At 41.8% G+C, this 21,880-nt stretch overlaps 1 protein-coding gene across 1 annotated transcript in view; it reads right to left on the reverse strand.

Annotated features, from left to right (window-relative positions):
- Window positions 1-21,880, reverse strand: part of tet1 (tet methylcytosine dioxygenase 1) — a 45,628-nt gene that overhangs the window by 23,219 nt on the left and 529 nt on the right. The window contains exon 2 of the mRNA XM_064933942.1: window positions 18,549-21,164. Coding sequence (XP_064790014.1) covers window positions 18,549-20,999 — 2,451 coding nt within the window. The 5' untranslated portion in view covers window positions 21,000-21,164. The remainder of the gene's footprint in view (window positions 1-18,548; window positions 21,165-21,880) is intronic.

Here is a 21,880-nt window from a genome sequence, read left to right on the forward strand (position 1 = left end):
GGGGGGGGGGACATTCTTATGACTTCCCCAGCAAAAAGACAAGTGCTGTCGCTTTAGAATTATATGTACTTTGTATTTTGTATTACTTTGTATTTTCTGACTGAAATTGACAGAGTGGGTACCACTTAAGCTCCAAAACAACAGCTCAGAGTTTCAAGTATGTATCAAGTCGCCACCCAGGACTTTTACCTGCGACATACAGTTAAATAAACTAAAGGGAAAAATGGGTACATATTGAAGATGGCCATTCTTCTCCCCAAAACCTTTTCACGTGTCAATTTTCAAAGGATAAATCTAAGAACATTAACAACTTCATAGTTAAGAACATTATAACAATATGGAAAAAAATTAAACATATTCTACAAGAAACAATATCACTCCCTAAAAACACAACTCTATGGAACAATCATTCAATAGCTTTTCAGAATTCACTGATAAATTGGTTCACATGGAAAACTAAAGGTAAATGACTTGGTAATAGGAAATGTAAAAAGTTCCATGACAGAATTCAAAATACATTTTGGACCGGCTAATGTAGCTATTTTCAAATTAATTTAAAAGTTTCATATCACAAAATCTGTATTTGAAATATTTTGGGACATCAGAGCAATCTTGAGAGAATGCTATTTGAGTCAGAAAAGGATATTCATATGATAGGTAAATTACAGGAAATGAAAATGTACACTTAATCCAGTTTAAACTAATGTATAGAATTTACTCTACAAAATTCACAAATTTGACAGCACAACCGCAGTCATGTCTTAAGTGTAAAACTGACAATGACTCAATAATCCAGGCCTTCTGGGAATGCTATAAAGTCCAAAAGTTATGGGCGGAGTTAGAAAGTGTAAATTGACCTTTAATCTGTCTGTCTGCATATTTCAAGACATGACATATCGGTGAAGCGAGATACCCGATGGGTTGAACGTCAATCATCTTGAAAAAACATATACTTAAAAACTAGAAATCAACCAATCCTCCATTCTGCCAAAGTTGGTGCCTCTCCTTGTTCGGGCAGCGTTCGGCGGTCGATGTCACCGGCTTTCTAGCCTCCACCGATATACATTTCTTTTTCCATTTGTTTTGTCTGTATTGTACACACCTGGTTCCCATTATGTTTGAATTATTTCCCTATTTAACCCTCTGGAGCCATCATGGTTTTGTGCGTGTTTAATGTTGTCAGTTGTCTTGTTTATGTGATTCTGGATTTTCATTCTCCTTGTTGGAAGATTATTTTTGAGTAAAGTTACTACTATTACTCATCTCTGTGTCCTGCGCCTGACTCCGTATTACCCACAACACCTAGACTCTGACAGAGGACTCCTGAATCGAGGCAAAAATAAGAATCTCTGCATTAACTTTCTAATGTTAGCTAAATGTAGTAATGAATAAATTGCCAAAATGTCTTTAAATTCACAAGTCTGTGAACTGTTTTGTGCCAAGTTTTATATTGTCATAATACCTGTTAGCAAAGGTGTCAGCTAGAGATGACGTGCAGGAGCTTGCAGGGATTTGTACTTTTGCATGATTTTACTTTGATGCTAATTAGCATTTTTAGAATCTGAGAGTAAATAGAGCCAATTATATATTGATAAAAGTCACTTTGTCTGAGAGAGATTTACATGGTTATCAAAACGTCACACCAGGGTAAACCTACACAAAACACAGCCCTTATTTTAACTGTTTCTAAAATCCCCTGTGGGAAAATTAATGGTGGAAAAATAATTGAAACCATTTCCCTGTTTGACCACTAGGTTTTATGGGTATTATGACATGGGTATTAGGACTCTATTGGGCTACATCAGCCAATAGGGTAGACGTAGTTTGAAAGGCAAATTAAAATAGGAGACCAGACACTTACTTGACCTGAGCAACATTTTACATAACTTTTAGGAGTGGGATGATTTGCAGATAAATGTGTTATCAATATTTTTTTGTGTGAATGTCAGAACCTAAACTATAGCCTATCATACAGTATTTAGGAAATTCATTGAATTGCTTCTCTGCCCATGCTTGCATAGCCTACAGGCTTTTTAATTGAGACCACGCATAGGCACATTTCTGGCTGTTAAACAGCCATCACTGGCACAGCTGCCTACATACAGACTTGAAATCATTGGCCACTTTAATAAATGGAACACTAGTCACTTTAATAATGCCACTTTAATAATATTTACATACCTTGCATTACTCATCTCGTATGTATATACTGTATTCTTTAACTATCTATTGCATCTTAGCCTATGCCGCTCTGACATTGCTCATCCATATATTTATATTTAAATATTCTTATTCCATTCCTTGTGTGTATTAGGTATTTGTTGTAGAATTGTTAGATTACTTGTTAGATATTGCTGCACTGTCAGAACTAGAAACACAAGAATTTCGCTACACTCGCAATAACATCTGCTAACCATGTGTATGTGACCAATACAATTGTATTTTATTTGATTTCATCTCACATGCTCACCAAGTTTAGGTAGGCTACTCTACTTGAAGCAGCATGATCCTATGTTAGTTTGTGATAGCCCGACAAAGAGTTGCTTTTAATACAATAGATAACACATTCAAAACAGAAAGACAACCGTTCAAAATAATCTGCGGGACAACAAAATATTTAGATCCCAAAGTTATGTCAGACCGCCTGCTCTCGCCCGTAGCATGAAAATGAAACATGCAGACTGAGCCACCTCTCAGGTCCTGCGGGAATGAAACCACAACACATAGCCTAATACTTCCTCAGACATTCACCGATAGTTTGTATTTTATACCTTTATTTAACTAGGCAAGTCAGTTAAGAACAAATTCTTATTTTCAATAACAACAGTGGGTTAACTGCCTTGTTCAGGGGTAGAACAACATATTTTTACCTTGTCAGCTCAGGGATTCGATCTTGCAACCTTCTGATTACTAGTCCAAAACTCTAACCACCAGGCTACCTGCACCACAAAGATCTACACAGTCAAAGTGTAATGTAGCCTACAGTTGAAGATTGATTTCTGAAAGTCTAAATCCTATGAGTGGAAGGACCACTTTAACTACTATAAGTCCTGCACCCTTCCAATACCCCTTTCTCTCCCCGCCACCCCTCTACAGCACCCCTAACTCCTGCTCCATACTACAGTTACCCCTTCTCCCTACTCCTGCACCTCTCCTGCCATTACCTACCCCCTCCACTGGACCCCTAATAGCCTGCTCTTAAAATGTCCCATATGTTTATATTTTAACAAGTTGTCCAGCTCTCGTTAGGCACAAGTAGTCCTGGCATTAATCATCCTCCAAACTCTCAGCACCTGGCGAGGTAAAGTAGTCCCTCTGCTGCTAAACTTTAATGTGTCTTGATGACATCTGGAAACCAATTCCACAGGACAGATCGGATTTATGGCAAAACGTTGTTACTGCCAAAAGCTGACAATTGCAGTGCACTGCCAATAGACCGCCATTACTGCCAATAGTAATGTCAATGTAATATACTGTTAATGTCTCTCATTTGCTAGGTATAACACAAGGTAGATGCCAAGAACCATTCATTTCCTACTTCCTAGCTCCCGTCCCTTGTTTGCAACTCTCTCGTCTCTCTCTACTTCTTGGCCTATGTCTTTCCCTTCTCTCTTGCCTCACTCCTCCTATGTCTCCTCTCTTACTCTCTCTCCTCTCTTACTCTCTCTCTCCCTCTCCAACTCTCTCTCTCCCTCTCCTCTCCTCTCCTCTCTCTCTCCTCTCTTACTCTCTCTCTCCTCTCTTACTCTCTCTCTCTCTCTCTCTCTCTCTCCTCTCCTCTCTCTCTCCTCTCTTACTCTCTCTCTCCTCTCTTACTCTCTCTCTCTCTCTCTCCAACTCTCTCTCTCCCTCTCCTCTCCTCTCCTCTCTCTCTCCTCTCTTACTCTCTCTCTCTCCAACTCTCTCTCTCTCCTCTCTCTCTCCTCTCTTACTCTCTCTCTCTCTCTCCAACTCTCTCTCTCCCTCTCCTCTCCTCTCCTCTCTCTCTCCTCTCTTACTCTCTCTCTCCTCTCTTACTCTCTCTCTCTCTCTCTCCTCTCTCTCTCCTCTCTTACTCTCTCTCTCCTCTCTTACTCTCTCTCTCTCTCTCTCTCTCTCTCTCTCTCTCTCTCTCTCTCTCTCTCTCTCTCTCTCTCTCTCCTCTCTCCTCTCCTCTCCCTCCTCTCCTCTCCTCTCCTCTCCTCTCCTCTCCTCTCCTCTCCTCTCCTCTTGTCATATCACTGAAAGACATGCTCAAGTGTCCAATGGACATTTGACTTTGTAGTGGCGGTGGAAAAAGCTGCCCGTTCTTCCAGAGCTGACTAGGAGCACGTGGTGACAACCTTGGGAAAACATGACTCCATGCCTGGACCTATCCCCATCACCGACACTAAACTCACACTCTGTAAATGAAAGCTATACAAATACACACATACACACACAAACACGCGCACGGAAACACACACAACCCACACCCTAAAACTGTATATTAACTCCTACAAACCAGGTGTGAGGAAAAGCGAGGGCCTTAATTCTCCATGAAAGGCACAGTGGGGCAGTAAAGCCATGTAGAGGCCGAACACAGACGACAATGGCTCATGCAGGACACCCATGGGACGGATCATACTACACTGTACTACACAATAGTAACTACAGCGTTCAAATTAAACACTACAGTGGGAAAAATAACTAGGTCTAGTCACAATCAAACTCTCTGTGTTTCTGCCTCTGTCTAATAATAACCTTGTCTCTCTCTCAGATTGGTTGGCTCAGTAGGTTAGTTGTATGTAACTCATGTCACCGTACACACATTTGGAAAGTATTCAGACCTCTTGACTTTTTCCCTACTTTGTTATGTTACAGCCTTATTCTAAAATATATTAAATTAGTTTTTTCCCTCGTCAATCTACACAAAATACTACATAATGACAAATCAAAAACTGATGTTTAGACATTTTTGCAAATTAATAATAAAAAATAAATAAATAAATATCCCCTTTACATAAGTATTCAGACCATTTACTCAGTACTATGTTGAAGCACCTTTGGCAGTGATTACAGTACGAGTCTTCTTGGGTGTGACGCTGCAAGTTTGGCACACCTGTATTTGGGGAGTTTCTCCCATTTTTCTCAGGTTGGATGGGGAGTGTTGCTGCAGAGCTATTTTCTGGTCTCTCCAGAGATGTTCTACCAGGTTCAAGTCTGGGCTCTGGCTGGGCCACTCAAGGACATTCAGAGACTTGTCCTGTTGTCTTGGCTGTGTGCTTAGGGTCGTTGTCCTGTTGGAAGGTGAGTGAGAGATTTACCAACAACTATGAGACAGTCTACAGGGAGGAGGTGAGGGCTCTGGAAGTGTGGTGTCAGGAAAATAACCTCTCACTCAACATCAACAAAACAAAGGAGATGATCCTTTGCCCCAATCTGAGGTCGTGAGCACTCTGGATCAGGTTTTCATCAAGGATCTCTCTGTACATTGCTCCGTTCATCTTTCCCTCAATCTTTACTAGTCTCGCAGTCTCTGCCACTGAAAAACATTCCCACAGCATGATGCTGCCACCACCATGCTTCACCGTAGGGATGGTGTCAGGTTTCTTCCAGATGTGACACTTGGCATTCAGGCCAGAGAGTTCAATCTTGGTTTCATCAGACCAGAGAATCTTGTTTCTCATGGTCTGAGAGTCCTTTAGGTGCCTTTTGGCAAACTCCAAGTGGGCTGTCATGTGCCTTTTACTGAGGAGTGACTTCTGTCTGGTCACTCTACCATAAAGGCCTGATTAGTGGAGTGATGCAAAGATGGTTGTCCTTCTCCATCTCCACAGAGGAACTCTGGAGCGCTGTCAGTGACCATTGGGTTCTTGGTCACCTTCCTTCAACCTCATGACTTGGTTTTTGCTCTGACATGCAGTGTCAATTGTGGGACCTTACATAGAGCATTGTGTGCCTTTCCAAATCATGTCCAATCAATTGAATTTACCACAGGTGGACTCCAATTGAGTTGTAAAAATATCTCAAGGATGATCAATGGAAACAGGATGTATCTGAGCTCAATTCTGAGTCTCATAGCAAGGGTCTGAATAATTTTTGAATGCGCTGTATAATACACACACTACTGCAGACATATTTGAGAAAAACTCACTGAAAAGCCTGTGAAATTTGTGAAAAGCTAATTTTGTGAAAAGCGCCACTAACTGGTGGATTGATTAATTGGTTGATTTGTAGCAAAGCTGGACATGTCTTAGTCTCTCCTCTCTAACTCTCTAGTCTGTATCAGAGACTCTGGCTGGGTGATAGATTAGCTCACATGGAGCTCACCTTGAGATGAGAGAAGCAATATGAGTGCGCCATCATTCACTGTCAACTTAGATGCAAGCACACACATACTCTAGCGAACTCCAAGATACATGCACACACACACACACACACACACACACACACACACACACACACACACACACACACACACACACACACACACACACACACACACACACACACACACACACACACACACACACACACACACACACACACACACGATGACATACACACAACCACATACACCACAGATATACGAGAACTTCATAAGAAATCGATGTCCACACACACACAAACACTGCCTGTGTGTGTACTGGGGCCCAACCTCCTCTCACAGGAAGCAGCTCGCCTCAAGTGTGTGTAAATTTAGTCAGGGAGAGGCCTCAGTGGTGGCAATCCCACATACACACACACATATGCACGCAAACACGCAGGCACACAAGCATTACCGCACTGCTGCATGTGAAGCTACGGCTACTCTCTACAAAGAGGAGAGAAAGAGGGAGTGACAGGAGATAAGAGATCAGATATGGGAAAGAGGGAGTGACAGGAGATAAGAGATCAGACATGGGAAAGAGGGAGTGACAGGAGATAAGAGATCAGACATGGGAAAGAGGGAGTGACAGGAGATAAGAGATCAGACATGGGAAAGAGGGAGTGACAGGAGTTAAGAGATCAGACATGGGAAAGAGGGAGTGACAGGAGATAAGAGATCAGACATGGGAAAGAGGGAGTGACAGGAGATAAGAGATCAGACATGGGAAAGAGGGAGTGACAGGAGATAAGAGATCAGACATGGGAAAGAGGGAGTGACAGGAGATAAGAGATCAGACATGGGAAAGAGGGAGAATCGAGATGTAACAGGAGAGGTAGATAGATCACGCCTTTTGTTTTATTTCACTAACAAACATGTAACTCAATAATGAACCTCACAAGGGTAAAAATACCACGTTCATTAATGGGTATAAAGCAACTGAAAATAAGGGAAGAGAGATTTACATATTCTTAACTTTGTCTGCGAGTTTGATGCTTGAATGGTCCCTGTCTGTTTGTCCCAGTGGCTATTGTCTGAATCAAAGTGGAATGGTATTTTGGGGAAAAGTGAGCATTTTTAATTTCTATTCCCCGAGACAAATCAGGTGGCACGGCTTCAAAGCTTCTCCAGGACTAAGAACATTTGCACAGAACCGCTCAGAACACAGCCACATAAACTCGTGCACGGACGCACACACGCATGGACGCAGGCACACACACACACACACACAGACATGAAGTGGCCAGGACTTCTGAGGGAATCCAAGATTATCTTACAAACTGACTTAGCTCACAGGTTTGGGCTTATTCCAAATGACTTCCAGTTCATAGCAGAGGAAAACTGTTCTGAGCCACAATCAAACAAGTTGCCAAGTATTAAATGAAAACCAAATGAGGGAAATATAGAGAGGAAATTGATTTCATTTGATGATGACTATCATAATGTGTATGATTACAGTACATTACACTTGAATCACTCTATGGTTCAAGTGTTCCAAACTATTATCTCACAGTTCGAAGGCTTGTTCACCCTGCCTTCACACATTGCCTACACAGAAAATTGGCCAGTGTTGCCTAGTGTTGACTTTTCAGTGAAACATTTATAGTGTTGATTCACGTGTTACATTAACTCTGTAAGTGTTAAATTAGCACTCATTGGTGTAAAAGAACCCCAGTGTTGGTGTTAATAACCAGTAATAAACCATAACCACGACCATCATTATCATTATCATATTTCCCAGCATGTTCATTTGCAGGTTGATTTTGAAAATATATTTTTTCAATATCTATGTTTTTGCTACTCAAATATAAGTAACATACGTTTTGTTAAACTAATCCAATGTGTTACTTTGACTTATTGCACCCGTTACAGAAATGGTTCCAGTTTAGATGCTTTAGGTAGTCTCATATCTTCATCATTCCAATCCGGCAGTCATTTTGAATGCAAGTTGCTGGTGAATAAAAATGTCAAATGTTGGATATCTCCACGCTGGATGGATTCCAATAGGAATTATATATCGATTTGCAAGCCTGCATAATGTGACTTGCGGGCCTGATGTTGCCTGTAAACCATGAGATTCAGGCTGATGTATTAGGGTAAAACTATGCCCTTGAAATAAGGCCTTGTGAAATACACTCCATGACCAAAAGTATGTGGACACCTGTTCGTCGAACATCTCATTCCAAAATGATTGCCATTAATATGAAATTGGTCCCCCCTTTGCTGCTATAACAGCCTCCACTCTTCTAGGAAGGCTTTCCACTAGATGTTGGAACTTGCTTCCAGCCACAAGGTGGACTTGCTTCCAGCCACAAGAACATTAGTGAGGTCGGGCACTGATGTGGGGCGATTAGGCCTGGCTCGCAGTCTGCATTCCAATTCATCCCAAAGGTGTTTGCTGGGGTTGAGGTCAGGTCTCTGAGCAGGTCAGTCAAGTTCTTACACACAGATCTCGACAAACCATTTCTGTAGGGACCTCTCTTTGTGCATGGGGGCATTGTCATGCTGAAAAAAGGAAAGGGCTTTCCCCAAACTGTTGCAACAAAATTGGAAGCACAGAATCGTCTAGAATTTCATTGTATGCTGTAACTTTAAGATTTCCCTTCAGTGGAACTAAGAGGCCTAGCTCGAACTATGAAAAACAGCCCAGACCATTATTTCTCCTCCACTAAACTTTAGAGTTGGCCCTATTGTAGCATTCTCCTGGCATCCGCCAAACCCAGATTCGTTCGTCGGACTGCCAGATGAAGACACGTGATTCCTTACTCCAAAGAACTGGTTTCTACGGCTCCTGGTTTCCACTGAGTCCAACGGCTGCGAGCTTTACACCACTCCAGACAACGCTTGGCATTGCGCATGGTGATCTTAGGCTTGTGTGCCTGCGGCTGCTCGGCCTTGGTAACCCATTCATGAAGCTCCCGATGAACAGTTCTTGTGCTGACATTGCTTCCAAAGGCAGTTTGGAACTAGGTAGTGAGTGTTGCAACTGAGTAGAGATGATTTTTACACGCTCAGATCCTCACTTCAGCACTCAGCAGACCTGTTCTGTGTGCTTGAGTGGCCTACCAATTCGCGGCTGAGCCGTTGTTGCTTCCTAAACATTTCCACTTCACAACAACAGCACTTACAGTTGACGAGGAAAGTTCTAGCAGGACAGAAATTTACGGAACTGAATTGTTGGAAAGGTGGCATCCTATGACGGTGCCACGTTGAAAGTCACTGAGCTCTTCAGTACGGGCCATTCTACTGACAATGTTTCTCTATGGAGATTGCATGGCTTTGTGCTCAATTTTATATACTTGTCAGCAACGAATGTGGCTGAAATAGCCGAATTCACTCATTTGAAGGGATGTCCACATACTTTTGTATATATAGTGATTGTGTTAAACCTAACCCTAACCCTGAAAACTGATCTGAGGTCAGTTCTGTGTCTTTTACCCTTAAATGGTTACAGTAAGTAATTGGGGAGGGTATCCTGATCCTAAACCAATGCTAGGCCAGACATGCTAGGTTATACCGTATGCTGCAGCAGCACTGTAGATACAGTGCCTTGCGAAAGTATTCGGCCCCCTTGAACTTTGCGACCTTTTGCCACATTTCAGGCTTCAAACATAAAGATATAAAACTGTATTTTTTGTGAAGAATCAACAACAAGTGGGACACAATCATGAAGTGTAACGACATTTATTGAATATTTCAAACTTTTTTAACAAATCAAAACCTGAAAAATTGGGCGTGCAAAATTATTCAGCCCCTTTACTTTCAGTGCAGCAAACTCTCTCCAGAAGTTCAGTGAGGATCTCTGAATGATCCAATGTTGACCTAAATGACTAATGATGATAAATACAATCCACCTGTGTGTAATCAAGTCTCCGTATAAATGCACCTGCACTGTGATAGTCTCAGAGGTCCGTTAAAAGCGCAGAGAGCATCATGAAGAACAGGGAACACACCAGGCAGGTCCGAGATACTGTTGTGAAGAAGTTTAAAGCCGGATTTGGATACAAAAAGATTTCCCAAGCATTAAACATCCCAAGGAGCACTGTGCAAGCAATAATATTGAAATGGAAGGAGTATCAGACCACTGCAAATCTACCAAGACCTGGCCGTCCCTCTAAACTTTCAGCTCATACAAGGAGAAGACTGATCAGAGATGCAGCCAAGAGGCCCATGATCACTCTGGATGAACTGCAGAGATCTACAGATGAGGTGGGAAAATCTGTCCATAGGACAACAATCAGTCGTATATTGCACAAATCTGGCCTTTATGGAAGAGTGGCAAGAAGAAAGCCATTTCTTAAAGATATCCATAAAAAGTATCGTTTAAACTTTGCCACAAGCCACCTGGGAGACACACCAAACATGTGGAAGAAGGTGCTCTGGTCAGATGAAACCAAAATGGAACTTTTTGGCAACAATGCAAAACATTATGTTTGGCGTAAAAGCAACACAGCTCATCACCTTGAAAACACCATCCCCACTGTCAAACATGGTGGTGGCAGCATCATGGGTTGGGCCTGCTTTTCTTCAGCAGGGACAGGGAAGATGGTTAAAGTTGATGGGAAGATGGATGGAGCCAAATACAGGACCATTCTGGAAGAAAACCTGATGGAGTCTGCAAAAGACCTGAGACTGGGACGGAGATTTGTCTTCCAACAAGACAATGATCCAAAACATAAAGCAAAATCTACAATGGAATGGTTCAAAAATAAACATATCCAGGTGTTAGAATGGCCAAGTCAAAGTCCAGACCTGTATCCAATCGAGAATCTGTGGAAAGAACTGAAAACTGCTGTTCACTAATGCTCTCCATCCAACCTCACTGAGCTCGAGCTGTTTTGCAAGGAGGAATGGGAAAAAATTTCAGTCGCTCGATGTGCAAAACTGATAGAGACATACCCCAAGCGACTTACAGCTGTAATCGCAGCAAAAGGTGGCGCTACAAAGTATTAACTTACGGGGGCTGAATAATTTTGCACGCCCAATTTTTCAGTTTTTGATTTGTTAAAATGTTTTGAAATATCCAATAAATGTCGTTCCACTTCATGATTGTGTCCCACTTGTTGTTGATTCTTCACAAAAAATACAGTTTTATATCTTTATGTTTGAAGCCTGAAATGTGGCAAAAGGTCGCAAAGTTCAAGGGGGCCGAATACTTTCGCAAGGCACTGTACATATTACCTATATTACCTCAATTACCTAGACTAACTGGTGCCCCCGCACATTGACTCTGTACCGGTACTCCCTGTATGAAGCCTCGCAGGGGCAGTATTGAGTAGCTTGGATGAAAGGTTCCCATAGTAAACTACCTGCTTCTCACTCCCAGTTGCTAATATATGCATATTATTATTAGTATCGGATACAAAACACTCTGAAGTTTCTAAAACTGTTTGAATGATGTCTGTGAGTATAACATAACTCATATGGCAGGCAAAAACCTGAGAAGAAATCCAAACAGGAAGTGGGAAATCTGAGGTTGGTCAATTTTCAACCGAGCCCCTATTGAATACCCAGTGGGATATTGGTTATGTTGCACTTCCTAAGGCTTTCACTAGATGTCAACCATCTTTAGAAACCTGTTTGAGGATTCTACTCTGAAGTGGGCCCGAATGAGAGAGGAAAGAGTCAGAGGTCTGCCAGCAGTGACGCGCTGGTCACGCGCATTTCACATGAGAGGTAGCTGCGTTCCTTTGCTTTTCTGAAGACAAAGGAATTCTCCGGTTGGAATATTATTGAAGTTTTATGTTAAAAACATCCTAAAGATTGATTCCATACATCGTTTGACATGTTTCTACGGACAGAAATTGAACTTTTTTATATTTCGTCTGCAACTAGGGAACGTGCTTCATGACTTTGGATTTGTTTACCAAACGTGCTAACAAAAGTAGCTCTTTGAACAAAAATTATGGACATTATCAAACAAATCAAACATTTAATGTGGAACTGGGATTCCTGGGAGTGCATTCTGATGAAGATCATCAAAGGTAAGTGAATATTTATAATGTTATTTCTGTTGACTCCAACATGGCGGATATCTCTACTTGTTTTCTGAGTGCCGTTCTCAGCTTATTGCATGGTTTACTTTTTCCGTAAAGCTTTTTTGAAATCTGACACAGCAGTTGCATTAAGGAGAAGTGTATCTATATTTCCATTTTCATTGACATTTATAATGAGTATTTCTGTAAAATGAAGTGGCTCACTGCAATATCACCGGATGTTTTTGGAACTAGTGAACATAACGCGCCAATGTATACTGAGATTTTTTATATAAATATGCACTTTATTGAACAAAACATACAGGTATTGTGTAACATGAAGTCCTATTAGTGTCATCTGATGAAGATCATCAAAGGTTAGTGATTAATTTTATCTCTATTTGTGCTTTTTGTGACTTCTCTCTTTGGTTGGAAAAATGGCTGTGTTTTTCTGTGGCTTGGCTCTGACCTGACATAATCGTTTGTGGAGCTTTCGCTGTAAAGCATATTTCAAATTGGACACTTTGGTGGGATTAACAACAAGATTACCTTTAAAATGGTATAAGATACATGTATGTTTGAGGAATTTTAATTATGAGATTTCTGTTGTTTGAATTTGGCGCCCTGCACTTCACTGGCTGTTGTCATAGCCCTAAGAAGTTTTTCAGCAAACCAGACGGCACGATTTTCTTGTTTTTTATTAATTTACGGATAGCTAGGGGCACACTTAAACAGTCAGACATCATTTACAAATGACGCATTTGTGTTTAGTGAGTCTGCCAGATCAGAGGCAGTAGAGATGACCAGGGATGTTGATAAGTGTGTGAATTAGACAATTTTCCTGTCCTGCTAAGAATTCAAAATGTAATGAGTACTTTCGGATGTCAGGGAAAATGTAAGGACTAAAAAGTACATTATTTTCTTTAGGACTATAGTAGAGTAAAAGTAAAAGTTGTCAAAAATATAAATATAAATAGTAAAGTAAAGTACAGATACAAAATGTTGTATCAAGTCTGCCCAAATGTGCCGAATTGGTTTATTGATACATTTGCAAGTTCATAATTGTGCACTCTCATCAAACAATAGCATGGTATTATTTCACTGTAATAGCTACTGTAAATTGGACAGTGCAGTCAGATTATGGGCTTTCTGCCCATATCAGATATGTCTATGATCTGGGAAATATTATTGTTACTTACAACCTCATGCTAATCACATTAGCCTACGTTAGCTCAACCGTCCCGCGGGGAGGACACCGATCCCATAGAGCAGGTATTCATTGGGAGTATGCCCAAAAAAAATGTGATTCACATTGAAAACTATTTATTTTTTCCAACAGGGCTATACAATTTGGGTGAGTTTTTTTTCTTGCCTGAGCAGCCTCGTTTCACTGCCAAAAACAAAATTAAACCATCTAGTGTTCAGCGAAATAACAACACAATGTCAAATACAGGTACCCTAGTCAAATAATTAACATCCAATCACATTAACCGTTACTCTCTGGCGTGAAACCTTCACTCTTGTGCAGACATGTAGAAACAAAACATGACAATTTGAAAAATAAGCCACAGGAGTTTTTTGAGCGAGAATAAAGACGATTTTCGAATAGTAAGACATGTATAAAAGCAACAGATACTATTAATAAGAAGGGGCTAGAAGCATCATATATGGTGAGCTACCGAGAGTGTCTAAGACAGGCAAGCCCCATGGCACTGTGGAAGACTTAATTCTTCCTGCTGCCGCGGATATGGCTGGTACAATGCTGGGGGAAAAGGTATACAGACAATGCCTTCATCAAACAACACTGTTTCACGACGCATCAGTGACATGGCAGGAGATGTTTTTAAACTATTACTGCTTCGCATTAAAGACAGTGAATTATATGCGTTACAGCTGGATGAGTCAACAGACGTGGCGTGTCTGGCACAGCTCCTGGTATACAGTTGAAGTCGGAAGTTTACATACACCTTTGCCAAATACAATTAAACTCAGTGTTTCACAATTCCTGACATTTAATCCTCATAAAAATTCCTTGTCTTGGGTCAGTTAGGATCACCACTTTATTTACAAAATGTGAAATGTCAGAATAATAGTAGAGAGAATGATTTATTTCAGCTTTTATTTCTTTCATCACATACCCAGTGGGACAGAAGTTTACATACACTCAATTAGTATTTGGTAGCCTTGCCTTTAAATTGTTTAACTTGGGTCAAATGTGTCGGGTAGCCTTCCACAAGTTTCCCACAATAATTTGGGTGAATATTGGCCCATTCCTCCAGACAGAACTGGTGTAACTGAGTCAGGTTTGTAGGCCTCCTTGCTCACACATGCTTTTTCAGTTCTGCCCAGAAATTTTCTATAGGAGTGAGGTCAGGGCTTTGTGATGGCCACTCCAATACCTTGAATTTGTTGTCCTTAAGCCATTTTACCACAACTTTGCAAGTATGCTTGGGGTCATTGTCCATTTGGAAGACCCATTTGCTCCCAATGATGAACCAGACTTGTGAAGGTCTACAATTTTCTTTCTGATGTCTTGGCTGATTTCTTTTGATTTTCCCATGATGTCATGCAAAGAGGCATGTCATGCAAAGAGGAGTTTGAAGGTAGGCCTTGAAATACATCCACAGGTACACCTTCAATTGACTCAAATGATGTCAATTAGCCCATCAGAAGCTTCTAAAGCCAAGACATAATTTTCTGGAATTTTCCAAGCTGTTTAAAGGCACAGTCAATTTAGTGTATGTAAACCTCTGACCCACTGGAATTGTGATACAGTGAATTATAAGTGAAATAATCTGTCTGTAAACAATCGTTGGGAAAATTACTTGTGTCATGCACAAAGTATATGTCCTAACCGACTTGCCAAAACTATAGTTTGTTAACAAGAAACTTGTGGAGTGGTTGAAAAATGAGTTTTAATGACTCCAACCTTAAAGTAAGCTTCCGACTTCAACTGTATGTCCGTTATGTTTATGGGGGGGGGTCAATAAAGGAAGACAAAAGCAAAAGCAAAGACAGGGAGACATAGTGGAGTGGTAACCCGCTTGCAAGCAGTTGCTCCCGATTCCACTTGGGTACACTGCAGCATCCACTGAGAGGCTTGTGCTACCAAGGGAATGCCTGACAGCTTGAAAGTTTTTTGGACACTACAGTGAAAATGGTTAACTTTGTTAAAGCAAGGCCCCTGAACTCTCGTGTATTTTCTGCACTATGCAATGATATGGGCAGCGACCATGTAACGCTTTTACAACATACAGAAGTGCGCTGGTTATTAAGGGGCAAAGTATTGACACGCTATTTTAAATTGAGAGACGAACTTAAAGTTTTCTTTACTGACCATCATTTTCACTTATCTATCTGCTTGCATGATGACGAGATTCTCACATGACTGGCCTATCTGGGTGATGTTTTTTCTCGCCTGAATGATCTGAATCCAGGATTACAGGGACTCTCCTCAACTATATTTTATGTGTGGGACAAAATTGAGGCTATGATTAAGAAGTTGGAGCTCTTCGCTGTCTGCATTAACAAGGACAACACACAGGTCTTTCCATCATTGTATGATTTTTTGTGTGCAAATGAACTCATGCCTACAGACAATGTCAAATGTGATACAACGAAGCACCTGAGTGAATTGGGTGCGCAATTACGCAGGTACTTTCCCAAAACGGATGACACAAACAACTGGATTTGTTATCGCTTTCATGCCCTGCCTCCAGTCCACTTACCGATATCTGAACATGGGAGCCTCATCGAAATTGCAACTAGTGGTTCTGTGACATTTTTATTTAATCTGAAGCCACTGGCACATTTCTGGCTTGGGCTGCACTCAGAGTTTATTGCCTTGGCTAATTGTGCTGTTAAGACACGGATGCCCTTTGCAACCACGTACCTATGTGAGAGTGGATTCTCGGCCTTCACTAGCATGAAAACTAAACACAGGCACAGACTGTATGTGGAAAATTATTTAAGACTGAGACTCTTCAATACAACCCAACATTGCTGAGTTATGTGCATCCTTCAAGCACACCCTTCTCATTAACCTGTGGTGAGTTATTCACCATGTTTGATGAACAAATAAGGTTTTATATGTAAGATAGCTAAATAAGAAGCAACATTTTTTATTATTACTATATTATTATTTGTGCCCTGGTCTTATAAGAGCTCTTTGTCACTTCCCATGAACCGGGTTGAGACAAAACCTCACACTCATTCTTATATTTAATAAATGTATTGTATAGTGTGTGTGTGGCAGGCTTATAACGATGGCAAAAAACAACATTTGAGAGTGCGCTGACTCTGCTGCTAGAGGGGGTATGCAGCTGGATGTTGAATGTTTGAAGGGGTACGGGACTATAAAAAGTTTGGGAACCACTGTCGTAGAGGTTAATAGAATAATGAACCTATTGGCAAGATCAACTTTTATCTTAGTAGGAAACGTAATAATTTAAACCATCCTAAATATACTCACATTTACTGAACATTTATCTATATTCCTACGGGCTCTTTATCATTTTCCATACCTTATATTCCAATGCATCCAACATTATGCATGTCCACCATGGTATTGGGCAGCTGCTATTCGAGAACTCTTCTGCTTAAGAAATCAAACTCTGAATATCTTATTGCAGGGCACATTGTACAACTGTTTTTATATCATATTTTATTACAATGTATGCTATACAGTGAGCTCCAGAAGTATTGGGAGAGTGAATTTGTTTGTTTGTTGTTTTGGCTCTGTACTCCAGCACGTTCGATTTGAAATTATATAATGACTATGAGGTTAAAGTGCACACTGTCAGCTTTAATTTGAGGGTATTTAAATCCATATCGGGCAAACCGTTGAGAAATTACAGCACTTTTTGGGGACCAAACGTATTGGGAATAATTCACTTATATGTGTATTAAAGTAGTAAAAAGTTAAGTATTTGGTCCCATATTCCCAGCAGTTTCAGATTATTTTGTGCCAAATAGAAATTAATGGTAAATAATGTATTGTGTCATTTTGTTGTGACTTTTATTGTAAATAAGAATAGTATATGTTTCCAAACCCTTCTACATTAATGTGGATGCTACCGTGATAATGGATACACCTGAATGAATCATGAATAATGATGAGTGAAAGTTAGTTACAGACGCACAAATGTCAGACCCCCAAGACAATCTCACCTCTCACCATTACAATAAAGGGGGAGGTTAGCATTTTTGGGAGGCATGAAATGTATGCCTCTGTAACTTTTGGTTCCTTAAAATAGAGGGACTATGTACAAAAAAGTGCTGTAATTTCTAAACAGTTTACCTGATATGGACGAAAATACTGAGTCTGCACTTTAACCTCATAGTCACTGTTGAATTTCAAATCCAAAGTGCTGGAATACAGAGCCAAAACAACAAAAAATGTGTCACTGTCCCAATACTTTTGGAGCTCACTGTACTTTTTATGAGAAAATGTGCAAGAATAGAAGGTGCCAACAAATGTTATAGTCATCATAAGAATGGTTTACTGCCATATACAAAAAATCAGCTCCCCCCTCCAAGGGGATCGATCAACTTCATCATGTTTTAAGGCTTCGGCCCACCCTCTACTTGGCCCGTGGTCTCTTTGGCCCTTGTGGGTGGAGGACAGCCGCAGGGACCCGGGAATCCCTCCTTATGTCACCTCCTTTAGTTTCCACAATTTGCGAGCACAGTATCCCTTTATTTGTCATATAGTATATCAATACAATCTCACCATCCAGTACATTCTATCTTCTCCAACTCTCCATCTTTTTTCAACCCGTAGCCCTTTACATGCTCTTTCTGCTCCCACTTCATTTCACCATATCTTATAGAGAACCTAGAGCAGACACACATACACACACACCAAAAAGATGCCACAGACCAGTAGACTACGCCTCATGTATTCTCTCAGTCAGTCCATAGCATAGCATCGCTAAAGACATGACAACCAGGCCATGACAACTTCAAGAATTAGTGACAATAACAAGCTGTCTCTAGACTCTATGTGGCTTTGGGGTCATGTGCACTAGTGTCATAACTATGTTTGTTTTTCAGCACGTATAGTATTCTCTAAAGAAAAGTAAATTGTCTTTGTCAATTTTACTTGAGGTTCTGCTTTTAAACTGCTCATAACAGTTAGTGAATCACAAAAACAAAGTAAATAGTTATGAGGTTTATAAGTTGTTTATAAGCAGTCTTTTCCAGTTTTAGCCTAAAGTCTACTCTACACCTTAGAGAAGCCTTACCTGAGCAGATGTTAGTGCGAGCAGTGACATGGGCCTCCTCTTCCTCAGCTCCATACACTTCCTCAGCTTACAGATCTGGTGTCCAGTCCTGCGGTTCAGACAGCAGCTACACTGGCCACAGTTGATCTTCCTCAGGCACGGCTCACACCCTCCACAACTACTCCTCTTTTTCCTCTCCCTCCTCTGGTTGACTTGTGGGGGTCGGGGCAGAGATGTGCCCTCCTCCAGGGGTCTCGAGCCCAGGCTAGGGTGTCCAGGGGGGCTAGGGGCCCCATAGCCTTGCTCTGACTCTGTGTCAAAGGAGTAGGACGATTGGGTGCTCTCTGAGCTGCATGAGAACTTGGAGGTAGAACTCTCCTGGTTAGGGATGGAGGAGGTCTTCGGCACTGAACCCAGATCAGATACAGAGACCGATGCAATGTCTGTGTTTGGTTCAGATCCAGTGTTTGTGTATGGGAATGATGGTGGTGGCTCGTCTTGGTTGTTCTTGTTGTGAGTCTTTGGTACAGAACCTAGGTCAGATACAGAGACACACACTGTGTCTTTGTCAGGTGCAGATCCAGTGGTGAAGAGGTCTATTTTTGTGAATGGGAGTGATGATGATGATGGTGGCTCTTCTGGGTAGTTGTTGTGGTTCTTTGGCACTGGTACAGACACAGTGATGTTAACGTTGGTGTTTGATTGAGACAAAGTGGTGGGGACCTCCGCGTTTGTGTTCAGGTGTGACGAAGATGATGCAGATGATGAAGATGACATATAATTTGTGTTACTGTGATTGGATGACTCTTTGGTCTCTTCGTCCACTGGTCTGAGAAGTTGTCTAGCCTCCAGAGAGATAGGGATCTCTAGGCTCTGACTGGGTGCTGGTTTCGCTGGGGTTACACACAGGGGCTTGTGGGGTTCACTAAGGAAGGCAACTGAGAAACTTAGTGATACTGGATGCATTGGGCTCGCCTGTGCTGTCTCATGGCAAGTAGTTGGGCCTTTTAAAGGTTTATGGATTTCCACAGTTTGGGTAGGTTGGATTGGTTTCACACCTTTGTTCAGAACCTTCATACCATGTGACACTGTGGGGTGAGGCGGAGAGGGCAGATGAAGGAGAGGGGGTGATGCCAGATCTGAGGTAGCTGGTTCAGAGACAGGTGAGGCATGGACAGGTGATTGCATCATCAACGCGTCATCCTGTGGAATAGGCTTTTGGGGCTGAGCTACAGACATAATGGTGCTTGTGTCTGAAGGTCTGCTGATAACCTCTCCCTCCTTCTGTCTCTCGTTTTTCTCTTTTCTTTCCTCCATCTCATTCACCTTGACTCTCTCCACTCTCTGCTTACTGTCTGCTTCCTTCTTTTCTTCATCGCTCTCATATTCCTGCTTCACCGTTTCCTCTCCTTCCTTCTCCAAACTCTCCCCTCCTCTCTGCTCTCCTGCATGGATATTTCTCTCTCTTTGCTCCATCTCAATCTGCTCAGCTCCGAGGTTAATCTTGGCGTTGTATTCACATTTAGGGCCAACTGACTCTTCCTGCCGGTCATCACTGGTAGAGTCACCAAGCTCATGGTTCAGGTTGAAAGAATTACCCTCAGCAATATTGTTGATTAGCTTTTCCTGTTGTTGGTCAACACTGGTGGGCTCATCGAGCTCATAGTGGTTGCCCTCACCACTATGGCTGACAGGCTTATCGTATGAGTCAGTCCCAACCGTTTCACCATTATGGGCAACTAACTCTTCCTGTTTGTCATCACTAGCCGAATCATCAGTCCTCAGGCTACAAGGTTTGCCCTCACTAGCATGGCCGACTCCCAGCTCCTGCTGGTCAACACAGGTAGTTTCATCAAGTTCAGTCCTCAGGTTAGGAGGTTTGCCCTTACCAACATGGCCAACTACATTATTCCCTTGGTTAATCTCACTTGGGTCTATACTAACAGTGTCAGACTCCTCAGATCCTTGCTCAATCCCGCTCTTGCTCCCTCTCTGACCCACCGCTCCCCTCCCTCCCCTCCCCCTTGCTGTCTTCCCTCGTGTTCTAGGCTTTATTGCCAGGGGAGGAAACTGCTTGGCGCCCCCAATGCCCCTTAAGGATATCCTGCGCCCAGGGGGCTCCTCTCCCACACCATGCTGGAGCAGAGGATTACCCCAGCTCCTTAGCCTCACTGATCCTGTTATACCCACAGGGGCATGGTTAACCCTACCAGGAGATGCCCCCGGACCCTGACCGCCAAGCCTACCAAGCCCACTCCTCCCTGGGCTTCTGGCTGGCTGGGCCTGGGTCCTGGTTGTGGATCTTCGGGGTGGCTCTGAAGTTGGCTGTGGACTCTCAAAGGCTTTTCCTCTGGGCTTGCTGGAGTTCAGTCTCTTGGCGGTGGAGGTGGCGGTTGTTGTGGGTATCACCTTGCAGCCATTCCTTGTCAGTGGTGGGGATTGTCTCTTAGGGGGTTTGGGGGTAGCAGGCATAGTGGATGATATGAGAGGGAGGAGATGGGGCAGTCGGCATGGGAACCAGGTGAATGGTTGTTAGCCCTGCTCCAACTTTCACTTTTTTCTCTCTCTTCCTAAAATTGTTTAGACACCAAAATTCTGAGTTATTTTCCCACCATGTTGAAAAAGCCGTACAAGTACCTGGAGGAAATTGACAAAGAAAACAAAAATATGTTAAAATAATTGGTTTGACCTCTAGTGCCTGCAAGTCCATGTTTGATTGACAACATAACTTTTTTTATTTCTTGAATAAAACATGCACGTTTTCGTTTTTTTTATTTACTGTGAACAAAAGCACCAAATTGTATAATTTGTAGCAAATGTTTGGAAATCTTAAATTGCATGTTGTTGCATTCGGGAATTAAGTGTGTGACTATTCAAATAGGAAATGTATGAGGGATCAGGTGTGACAATACGGGTTAGTTAGTTAGCTTGTCGAGTTACTAGCCATGTATTTCACTTTTAATTTATAATTTTAAATAAACAGGCCTTGTGAACCCACTCACTTCCTTAACGGAAGGAATGGCGCGGGTCTGCCATGCCAAATAGAGTCCATTTTTGGTTTTGGCTAGGCACACACCGTCACAAGTTCACAACCTACAACACCTTGTCAAAGCAATTATCCGTGAAGTAAACACATGTAAGAGATTACACAATTTCCTATAAATAAATTGTTCATTGCAATATATATAGCTTGTATTATTCATCAATATATATGCTAAAGATCCTACTTCCGCCTGGCGGTGGTATTTATTTTCTATTTAAGATACGTCCTTTAAGAGTTAAAACGCAGAGATGAAGGAAGCTCTTTAAAAAGTATAGGTTGCTACACGGCACCGAACCTGGCTAGCTGGCTA

The sequence above is a fragment of the Oncorhynchus masou genome, chromosome 24 (assembly GCF_036934945.1).
Source record: "Oncorhynchus masou masou isolate Uvic2021 chromosome 24, UVic_Omas_1.1, whole genome shotgun sequence".
Lineage (NCBI taxonomy): Eukaryota > Metazoa > Chordata > Actinopteri > Salmoniformes > Salmonidae > Oncorhynchus > Oncorhynchus masou.